The sequence below is a fragment of the Calliphora vicina genome, chromosome 5 (assembly GCF_958450345.1).
Source record: "Calliphora vicina chromosome 5, idCalVici1.1, whole genome shotgun sequence".
NCBI lineage: Eukaryota > Metazoa > Arthropoda > Insecta > Diptera > Calliphoridae > Calliphora > Calliphora vicina.
Window position 1 is genome coordinate 114,141,700 of NC_088784.1, and position 12,447 is coordinate 114,154,146.

Genomic DNA, 12,447 nt, shown 5'->3' on the forward strand with positions numbered 1-12,447 from the left:
ACTTTTATATCATATATTTTATTTGAGTTAATACAAAAGTTGAAATAGAAATGCATCGAATATTTTCATAAAAAAGGTATTATTTTGATTTGAGCCTCTATTCAAGTTAAAAATAATCAAATTGTTTTATATAAATTTGGTTGTATTTTGAGTTGAAACTGTTTTGTTGACAAATTTTGTTTTACTTTATGATTTTAATTCGAAATGTGACTCTTTTTAGAAAAAAAATTTTCACATTTTTATTAACTCAAAAAATAGATATTTTTTTGCAATAATTGGGAAAAATTAAGAGAAAAACAATGTAAATATATTTTCAAATGGAATTTGCTTAATATGATGTATTCGGAATTTCAAATTCTCTTAAAATGTAACCACTAGGGGGCGGATTTATATGCAAATGCATGTTTTTTCTCGAACATCCAAATACAATGTAGACTAATTATCTATCCGAATCGCACATTTTGCTGCAAAATGGCATCGATTTGTTAGTGCATATTTTATTGATAATGCATATTTTGTTATATTTTACTTCAAAATGCATATTATGCCAATTTTTAATAAAAATATAATTTTTTGTCGTTAATGGGCAATACATTGTTTCGACAAACATTTTTTTGTCGAATTTGTTATAGAAATAGCAGTAAATTTTATCGATTAACTTCGTTCGACATCGAAAAACTTTAATGCTAGTTTTTCGATGTCGTTGATGTTCTTCATTTCTCTATCAGTAATTGAAAATTATCATTTCAAAAAATTTTTTTCAAAAAAGTTTAGTTTAACCGCTCCTGACAGTCATTTCCAAGCCGTTCTACGAGACTTTCGTAAACTAGTGATTTTGGATAACTTAGAGACAAATGCACTACACAATTAACGTTTAAAGTCCCTACACTATAGATTACATAGACACTTAAGTGACAGTTGTCTTTATGCTAGATTACATGCGATGTATAAAGTAACCAATTGACTTCTCTCTGCATTACAAATAGCTCGTCAAATGACCCAAAATATATAAATTGTAGTCAGCCAAGTGATCAGACATTATTAACAATTTCAGTCTATAAGGGATACATTTACTAATTGATTAATTTCTGGGTTATTACGAGATAAAAATTAAGGTTGGATGCTACTATACAGCACGATCAAAATATTGATGATTTTAAAAGGAAAGTCACAATATAGAACCTCTATGGCTTTAAACAAGTATTCATACCAAGATATTACATCGTTTTTTCAGAAGAAAAGTTATGTTAAAATTAGTTTTAGAACTTTAATTGATTAATTCCTGGTATAATTTAAAGAGTTCTAACTGCTGCCACAAAAATATATGTGCATATTTTTTAAATTTTTAGGTCATATTTTGATTTTTTTGAAGCATATTTTAGGCGCATATTTTCCAATAATAAATGCATGAAAATCCGCCCCTAGTAACCACAAACAGTTTTTAACCTCTACTGAAAATTTTGAAATTTTGAGTTAATACCCTCTTGTTGATCAAGTGCGACATGTATCTCCACAAATTTCGCTCCAAATAAGTTTCATATATACAAAATTCATGTCACCAAATTTTGTTACGATCGGTCCATAATTAGTCATAGCTCCCATATAGATCCGCTTCCGAAAAACACTTTAATGTTAATAAATCTCTTAAAAATTTTGGTATATACACGAAATTCTACATAAATAACTTCCATATAAGCATAAATCACACGACCTAATTTCATAGTGATCGGTCTATAATTGGTCATAGCTCCCTTATAAGGCCCACTTCCGAAAATCACTCAAAAATATAAATTATTGAAATTTTAAAAGAAAAATGTTTTTGCTCATTTACTTAGTGTATCACATACATATCTATCACATAGCATAGCGTTGCATTTCTGTATGTATATGTACAGTTGCGAGCATAAAAAATGCAACACTATGCTATGTGATTTTCAACAGCTCTGATTTCGCTCAAAACGGTATCCAATTATCCACATCTGCTGTTTTTATATTCTTATTGATCATAGGCAATTATTTTATGACATTTTGTCCAATATTTTTATACGTAAGGATAATTATAAAATTTTTAGTAAAAACAATTGTGCGAGCAAAAAAATGCAACTACTTTTTTTTCAAAATTTTGAAAAAAAAAAATAATTATAAAAAAACTATAACAATGTTGCATTACCATCATTTACTATTAATACAAACAAATTTAAGGACATCAAAATTCGAAAGGATAAACATTTTATGCAAAAAACGCCATGCTCCTATTCCGTTATAAAAATGTAGATATAATTAAGAATTGTGTTATGATTACAGTACCGTAATAATCTTGAACGGCTAGTTTTGAAATGGATTTTATTGAAATAAAACAAAAAGGTTTAACATTGAAGTAATCAAAGCTGTGTTACCTGATCCATGGAAGGTGACATCATATTTTTGATGCTACCCAAACGAACACATTTGGACATTTATGACTATTGCAACCTCCAACATTTAATTTAATGATTCAAATATAATAAGGCGAAACCAATCCAATAAACCAAATATTATTTACAAAAATAAATTAAGCGCCTATGCTTCTCGGCCTTATGTTACTTTTTGGAGATTTAGTAACACACGACAATACATATTTTAACCATTCACCATTTTCTGAGCATGTTCCTGACAATCTGACAACAGTGTATACGTAGCTTTATTAATCACGTAAGCTAAATATAGGTTTCTAGGGAAAAACGACGTTGCAAAATCGACAACGGTTGGTGTCATTTTGACACCATACGGTGTCACTTTTTTTCGACACCGTACGTTTACAATTTGTAAACAAACGGTTACGAATCGACAACGCAATGTTGTTAAATTATTCGCGACGCATTTCAACGTAAGTTGCTTTTTATAAGTGTGTTTTAATTTTATTTACATTAAAAAATTTAAAATATTTTAATAAAAAATAAAGGGTAATAGTGATGCAAATAAATGGTTTAAGAACTAAAATATAAAAGAAAGTGTAATTGTGTTTGATTGCGAATTTGTGTTGATGCAGATGAAGATCCAGGCAGTGAAATCAGTGGAGATCCAGGCAGAGAAGACCACCAAATCCAAATGGAAATTTATAGTTTTTATATTTATTTTATATTTATGTTTTATATGTATTGTATTAAAAAAATTTAAAAAATAAAGAAATTGTTATTTACATATATTAATTACCAAAAAAATAGAAAGGAAAAATTGTCAGGTGTGAAATCGTACACATCGATAATTTTTGGTGTTAAATTGACAACGGTCTGGTGTCAAATCGTACACAAACGGTGATAAATTGTCAACGGTCTGTTATAAAATCGTACACGAACGTTGTCAAATCGACAACGGATGGTGTCAAATCGGCTACGGAATGGTGTAATTTTTTCGTTGTCAAATTGACACCGTTCGTTTACAATTTGTACACATACGGGTTGATACATTATTGGCACCGAATGATGTCAAATTGTACACGGATGTGTTCATTTTTTCGCTGGGTGTATGAAATAGGAACTGTGTCAAATTTAATATTACTAGGATCGCCTGGTGGCCGAAATTCTACGACTTTTATCTAAAGACTTTTTTAATATTTTTATATATTGTGCATATCTGGAGAAAATAACCTTTTAAACCATATACAGTAGCCCAATAAAGTCTACATATAGGAATTCAAATTAAATTTCTTTCGTTGAAAGCAGTATTTGTAAGTTAAAATTAATGAAATATATTTGTTAAAAAAATAAATTCACACTAAAAACAATTAAAACAACATCACTTAAGTCGGGTTTAGCAACATTTCCTATCACGTCCAAAATTTCACCTTTATTAGACTTTTTGATTCTGAGTCAAATAACGAAATTTTTTTAACGTTTTCCGATTTTAGTAAATTAAAATTACCAGGACTATAATATTATGAATAGTTTTACTTAAAATTTGTAACAGTAAGGAAATTAGGCTCATTCGCCAAAATATGGACAAAAAATTAGTTTTTCTTGAAAATCGCAAAATTTAAATCGCAGGTACGGAAAAACTGTAAGAGGTATTGATATACATTTTTCATCTTTTTATTCCCTATTATGATCTCAATAAATCCCAATGTGATGATCGAAAAATTCTGAAATTTGTTTAACAAAATTTTTAAAAATTTAAAAATGGAGATTCGAAACAACCGTTAAATAAATTAATTTTATTTGGCCATACCTGCGAATAGGTTAACGGTATCCTACGAAGACAAAAAAATCATACACAAGTAAATACGGATATATTTAAAAAAAAATTAGCTTTTATTTTAATTTTACTCGAAATATGTTAAATTTTTTTCCTAAATTTCTTGTTCAAGTGGCCTGAGACACGTTAATGGTCTGGCGAATTTGTAATAACTTTAAAATTTTTTAACCAAATTTTGTCATTTATATCTCATTACAACGATAATTACGTACACATTTCGATTCTTTTGCATTCAATTGCAAAAGTATTTTTTTAGTAGCAAAATTTTTAAAAAAACTGAAATTTGTGAAATTTCATTCAAATCGGCGTAAGGGTTTAGAAGTTACAGATTTATTTTCCTCTTTTTTTATTCTCATACCACTGTGCGCTGTTTGATGCGACCGTATATTCGAATTCGAATATTCAGTTAAAGAACATTGTAGAAAGTACACCACATATGGCGTATGTATTAGTAAGATCTAGAATATTCGAACTTTGACAGTTAAAGAGCAATGGTAGTGTTATAAATAGTGGCAGAGGTTGCAGTCGTTAGTCAGTTTATCAGAGACGCTATTCGATTAAACATCAACTGAGTGCCTTAAAGTGTGCTGTATTTTTCAAGTGAATTCGTGTACATTATAAAGTGTCTGTATTTCTGAGAATTTATAAACGTGTAATAAAAAAAACATTGAGTGGCTATTTAATTCTGTTGTTGTACATTTTAAATAAATAAAGAGTTGTTATAATTTTCAAACTACTAAACGGCTTTTATTTGCAATCAAAAGTATCCGGTTTATTTAAAGGAAATAAACCAGCGTTTTGAAAAGGTTAAAACGTAACAGTATTTATTTTTCCCTTTCAATTCAAATACAAATTTCAAATTGAAATTAGATATTTTTTGAACATCCAATAAACATGATTAGTTAGTATAACAACAGTATAACAACTGACATTTAATTTACATGTCTTTGAAACTTTGTTTGTATTTACATGTATAGACAAAACTTTTTTTGGAAATGAGTCTTTTGTCATAAATAAACGAAACTATTAAATTAATCAAAATATAAAACAATCCAAAAAGGAATATTCTTTATCATGCTTTTGATTTCTGAAACATATACAATCAGCGAGAGATTTTTTTTCCAAGAAAAGTTTTATTAAATCTAAAGAAAAAATCTTTTATAAAAGATTATTTCAGAAGATCCCACTAAAACCCTAAAAACCTCACACTTCGCTCATTTGCTGCAACAGCGTCATAATTCAAATAATGTTGTTTCGAGAAAAACGTCTTTGAATGTTTTATGACATTTTACTATTTCTTAAATAAATTTTCAACAAATCATGCGATTTCAGAAATAAAACCTGATTTAAATAGTAGATTTAATATCTTTCTAATCTGTATTTAACCCAAATTTTTAATTGTCAAATATATGAGAAAACATGAATTTTAATTTTGATGTTTACAACAAAAAACACTCTAGCACATATAATAATTTTAAATTAACCGATTATTAACCGAATAAATCTAAACCTCGATTAATTATTTGCTCGATTAACCGATTAAACCAGAAACCCGATTAATTGAATACCCTAGTCAATACCTTACCCCCCGTTGCCACATGTAAGTGCAAGTTCGAAAAACTCAATACACTCAAAGTTTTTTACTAACACAATCGCATCATTCTTTCGTGAAAGCCAGTATTGTCGTGTTGTCAAAATTATAAATTTACTGAAAAAAATATTTTCGTTAATTTTATTTTTAAAAATATCATTAATATGTGTTGTTGTATATTTGTGTTTTATTTTATTTTTTTAAATACATAGAAAATCTGCTAATTTCTTTTACTAAGTTGATATAAAACTCATTCTTGGTAACACTGTTTCTTCATTTGTCATTTTGCTTGCTACAAGTGACAAAAATTTACTTACCCCCGTTGCCACATGTAAGTGCAAGTTCGAAAAACTCAATACACTCACAGTTTTATATCACAGTTCCATTTAGTGACTTTAGGACTACCATTTCTATATAGTGTCATATCCGAGCCCTTTTTCCATCTATTATTTCAGATGGATAGTTTTTTTCCATTTTTTTCTTATTCTGAAATTACAAAATTAGGGCCTAAATATGAACAAAATGATTGCACTAATTTTGCACTATCACTAAGTATTAGTGCACTACCCCCATCTATGGTTTTTAGGAAGACGCTGTTCTTTGGGTTTTTTTCACTACAATAAGCCTAGTACTCTGTTCATATTTGCGAAAAATTATGTTTTTTTCATGCGAAAAATTGTACATGCTGTTTGACAGATAGCAGTTGGTTTTAATTTCGTGCGAAAGAATAGGCTTACAATAGGTGTGTTCGCGTACTTTCCAGTAAAAATATCCGGTAACATTATTTCAGAGAGTAAAAATAAATTACTCTCGATCTGAAAAATAACCAAAAAAAAGTACGCGAACAACAATTTGTAAAAAAGTTGCATTTTATTATAAATCAATTTAAAACGTTTGTTTTCTGTTATTTTACTTCTTTACTTTGCAAAACTTGTAAATTGTATAAATTTTCAACTTTTTAGTTTTGTTTACATTTACAACATAGAATATCATGTTCTCTACCTACGAACTGTCACTTTTAAAACTCTCTTGCTCTCTTGTTACAAGTTTCTAAAAGTAAACGAACAGAATCCCGTAACTTCCATTTACGTGGTTTGTCGGGCCCAAAAAAATAGCATGTAAATCAAATTCGCGTAAAACGAGGTTCTAATTTAGAACGAAATACTTTTGCGGGGCCAATTATTTTTTATTTCGCGTAAAACAATACATCAGTCATATAACAAAAAAGAAATTGGGACCTAAAAATCGCGTTAAATAGAAAACACATATGTACATACATATCGTCACCTTAAATGAAAGCGGACGTAATTACACAAAAATTCAAAATCGAATCAATAAAAATATTGATTGAACAATTGCCAAGAATACTCTATTATTATCCTGTAAAAACAATAAAAATGTAGTTACGTCCGTTTGCATTTAAGGCGACGATATATACTTACAGTAAACTTATATTATTTGTAATTCTAAAAACTTACTTAAAACAAAAGTAAAGTAAAAAAAATCAACTAAAAAAATAATTTCTTATCGAAAATGAAGGAAAAAATGTCAATTAAAAAAACAAAATATTCTAAACATAAAAGAGATCAAAACATAACAAAAAAATTAACGAAGTTTTCAAAAAAGAAATCTGTTATTCGCTTGTGTTTTTTTCGTTTCTTGTTGTTTGTTGCCGCGTTATATAAAAATCGTGTAAAAAAGTCGCGTATTTGAAACAAGTAAGAGTGCTATATTCGGCCGTGCCGAATCTTATATACCCTTCACCAAATTATACTTCAAAATTTTAAATATTTTTAGGTAAACAAAATTTAACTTTTTTTCCAGTTGTTTTTTGAATTTTTTGGAAAAAAAAATTTTTCGATTGTTATTTAAAATTTTTTTTTTTTTTTAAATTTTAAAATTTTTTTTTTTTTAAATTTAAAAATTTTTTTTTTTTTAAATTTTAAAATTTTTTTTTTTTTAAATTTTAAAATTTTTTTTTTTTAAATTTTAAAAAATTTTTTTTTTTAAATTTTAAAATTTTTTTTTTTTTTAAATTTTAAAAAATTTTTTTTTGTTTTTTAAATTTTTTTTTTTAAAAAAAAAAATTCGGGTTCAAAATTTTTTTCCCGATTTTGACCCATTGTAGGTCCAACTTACTATGGTCTTATATACGTCGTTGCAAATGTCTTTGAAATATCTATCATTAGATATCCATATTGTCTATATTAATGTCTTAGTAATCCAGATATAGGTAAAAAAATAGGTCAAAAATCGAGGTTGTCTTGGTTTTTTCCTCATATCTCAGCCATTTGTGGACCGATTTTGCTGATTTTAAATAGCAAAATTCTCGAAAGCATGTCTGACAGAATTATTGAAGATTTGGATCCCGAAGATATCTGGGGTCTTCAGAAAACTGATTTCAACAGACAGACAGACAGACAGACAGACGGACAGACAGACAGACAGACAGACAGACAGACAGACAGACAGACAGACAGACAGACAGACAGACAGACAGACAGACAGACAGACAGACGGACATGGCTTAATCGACTCCGCTATCTATAAGGATCCAGAATATATATACTTTATAGGGTCGGAAATGAAAAATGTAGAAATTACAAACGGAATGACAAACTTATATATACCCTTCTCACGAAGGTGAAGGGTATAAAAATGGTAGCTAATTTGAGTTCGCGTTATATCGAATTCGCGTAAATAAAGTACCGCGTAAATGGAGGCTTACCTGTACATATTATCAAGTACGCGAACACAACCAGCGTTGCCACTCATAAAATATTTTTCCTACCAAATTTCAGATTAGAAACTACCAAAACCTACAAAAACCTACCAAATTTTAAATATTTGTGAAATGCTATTTGGATTCCTTTCGAAATTAATAGTTAAATTAAAATTATATTATTGCTGCTATAGCATTATCCTGAGGATGAATATTATTTAATTACACTACAATCATAAATATGTCACATCTAAAAATTGTGTGTGAAACGTTTTATAATTGACCGTAAGCCCCATATAAGGCCCATTTCTAAAACTTATTTTAAGGAGCATAAAACTCCTAAAAGTGTTGGTATCCCCACAAAATTCAACACAAATAAGTTTCATGGCGATCGGTACATAATTGGTCATAGCTGCCCACTTCTGAAAATCACTCACGAAAATAAATTATTGAAATTATAAAAGAAAAATGTTTTAGCTCACTATTTATTACTTCTTTTAACAATATACAATAATTTTGAAATATTTAAAATGTGTAAATTAAATGAATAATACGTTAAATGTTTTAGTATTGCTAGGCCTTTGGCATTTTATGAACTGAACACTACACATTTACTTGACTAAACTAAAAATTTAAGATAATTCTGTCTTCATATTTTATAAATAATTTTATTATTTTGGATTAACATAGTTTTTTTATTAAGTTTTTTGTTAATTTGTTCTTAAAAATACATATTCAAAAAACCTACCAAAATGCGACAAAAAGCGGAACAAACCAACCAAACTACCAAAAGTCAATTTGTTAACTTAAAACTACCAATTTTGGTCCAATTGGACCAAAGCGGCAACGCTGAACACAACTAATATGTAGATCTTTAAATATAAAAACAAGATTTGACAGTTGTTAGAACCAAAAAGCGAAAAAAAAATATCAGCTGTTTGACTGACTCCACCTTGTATAAATTCGCCTTGAGCTGATTATTTTTTTGCTCGAGTTTGTTTACAACTTTAATCTTGTCAAAATTTTTTTTGCTGTAGTTTGTATACATTAGTCAGCTGTTTTGACACTATACAAGTTATTTGCTTTTGTATTGTTGTATTTGTTGCCGTAACGCATACACCTTATAATCATTACGCCATGTTTATTAATTTACTTTGAACAGGCCTGTATATTTAGTTTTAATACACCATTTCTATTTTTTGACATTTGTTAAGACCAATTGTTGTTTTTATAGAACTGCCACCACCTTGTACGAATTCGCTTTGAAACAAAATACAACAGGCAAGTTTTGACAGAACAATATAATTTTACAAAAACAAAATACTTGTTTGTTTTGATCATATTGTTGTTGTCGAATTGCCACCACCTTCGTAAGTGTACTCAAAAACATATATGTATATACGTATACGTACGTCATATTTTTATTTTTTTGTAAATTCCATATTATTTTAACAAGTATAAATAATTTACACGTAAACTAGATGATAATTAAACAAAAAGCTAAAATATCTAAACAATACTTCAGTAAAAGCCAAAAAAAACAGTGAGAGTAGAAACAAAACACAAGGATTTCAACATAAAATTTAAATTAGAGACAGGCGGAAGAGTTCATTAAGAACAAGTTAATATTTGTTAAAACAAAAAAGATGCGAAGAAATGCGTAAGTAGTGCAGTATACGTAAGTAATTTAAATTACTAATTTTTTAACAAAAGTATAGTTCACTTCCACCTCATCAAATATATTTAACAGCAGGGGCGGAAAAATAACACGCATGCAATCTTATACAGCCTAATGATTTCAACTTATTTGGTAATACAGGCATTTTATCACTGCGGTCCTGATGCTATCATTAGGACTTTTTATCCATTAACTGTGTTTCAGTGATAGTGTGCGTGATACGTTTACTCATAAATCGTAATCATCGAAACAGCTTGTTGTATATTTAAAATTTATAAATATTTCGTATAACTAAAGAAAAATATCTGAACAATAGTGCTTCAAAGACATTTCATCTGATATATAATATGGAACAATTTAATTGTGAATCACGATGTTGATACACCTATACGATGAAAGTATTTTTAGCGAAGCCCGTGTTCTATGTACCCCAAAGTAGAATTTCCATGCTTCCGGCCGAAGGGCGGCCATCTAAAAGTTTGAATATCAACAGTTAAAAGTTGTGAAAAAATAAAACTTTAGAGCAATCTTTATTTGTTCCAAAATTTCAACAGCGGTATATCGAAAGTAATCAAATTTATTTGAATTTTACTGCTATTTTACATCCATTTAATAGTCATGGTAAATTATGAACCGGTCCCCACAAAAGTTGGTAGAAATATTTAGGTTTATATAAAACTTGTTTATGTCCAACTTCATCACTATATTCATTTTTATAAGACAGTTATAAATGTTCAAGTCATTTTCTGAGAGTACTTGGGACTAATTTGTGCAAAATTTGATCAGGATGGCGGCATAATCAACATATTTAAATAGTATTTGTTGTTCTTTGTATGTGGTGAAATCTTGGACGATATTGCCTATATTCAATACCAAACAAACCTTATCAGCAGAGAGTATTTGTGGACTATTTCAGCCAGCTTTCGTTTAGGCAATACTGTGTTTTCAACAGACATAGCTAGATCGTCTTAGAATTCCATAAGGACCCGGAATATATGTATGTACATATTGCTCATTCGCTGCAACAACGTCATAATTCAAAAAAAGTCGTTTCGAGAAAAATGACTGAATGTTTTATGACATTTTACTATTTCTTAAATAAATTTTCAACAAATCAAGCGATTTCTGAAATAAAGCTGATTTAAGTAGTAGATACTAATATCTTTCTAATCTGTATTTAACCCAAATTTTTACTTATCAAATATATGTACGAGAAAACATGAATTTTAATTTTAAAAATAGACAAATGTGCTCCAAAAAGTCTAAATATGACACAAATATGTTGTAAAAATCTTAAGGGCAACGGTTCCATAGGACGTACTGGCAAAAACATGCATTTATATGATTCTGTTGTTCCTGGTAATAGTCGTCCGGTAGAAAACTACTTTTGGCATAAGTCAATTGGTTAATTTGATTAAAAATTTGTTTCAACAAACTTTAAAGGTAAATGTTTGAAAAAAATACTGCTAAAAATTGCATTATACATAGTGACACCACCATAAACATGGATTTGCTTAGTGTCATTGTCATTTTATTTATATTTCAGACGCTCAAATCAACATGCAGAGGATTATCCAATTTCTACCGTGCCATATCACAACATACTGCTCAATGACTCAGCCCCAACCGAAGATTTTCTGCAGATGGACGTCATATCGGCACGAATACCCACCAGCTACAATAACAATAATACACATCGTTTCGAAAATACTATAGAGGCCAAAGTCGAAACCGGTGATACGTTACAAGCGATAGCACTACGTTTCCATTGTACAGTGGCCGATATTAAGAGACTAAATAAAATCGATAAGGACAATGAGATTCATGCCAGAAAGGTAGTTAAAATTCCTGTAACAGTTCACAATGTACTCTTGGATAATTTACCAACCGTTCATAAGAGCGGGAATAACAGCCCTAAGCCGGGACAAAAATCTGGTGGCAACGACAGTCGCGACAGTAGTAGTGGTTTAAATAGTATTGTACGGAATCCCCTCGAAGACGCCGAAGCCATGTTAAGTGAAAAACTGATGGTTGCTTCTGTGAATTCATCAGGTCTAGACCAAGCATCCACTAGTAAAGCTGCATCAGCTAGAGAATCCAGCATAAACAACATCATATTAAATTCAAAACTGAAATCGGGAGCTGTGAATGTCTATAAAGATGACGGTAATACATTTTTCATTTATAGTCAACTTTGAATACTTTATTAATAACTCGTTTCTTTTT

The 12,447-nt window shown here is 29.1% G+C and overlaps 1 protein-coding gene across 1 annotated transcript in view; it reads left to right on the plus strand.

Annotated features, from left to right (window-relative positions):
- The first annotated feature begins 10,046 nt into the window (after positions 1-10,046).
- Positions 10,047-12,447, plus strand: part of LOC135961645 (lysM and putative peptidoglycan-binding domain-containing protein 3) — a 2,816-nt gene continuing 415 nt past the window's right edge. The window contains exons 1-2 of the mRNA XM_065513174.1: positions 10,047-10,203; positions 11,768-12,387. Coding sequence (XP_065369246.1) covers positions 10,190-10,203; positions 11,768-12,387 — 634 coding nt within the window. The 5' untranslated portion in view covers positions 10,047-10,189. The remainder of the gene's footprint in view (positions 10,204-11,767; positions 12,388-12,447) is intronic.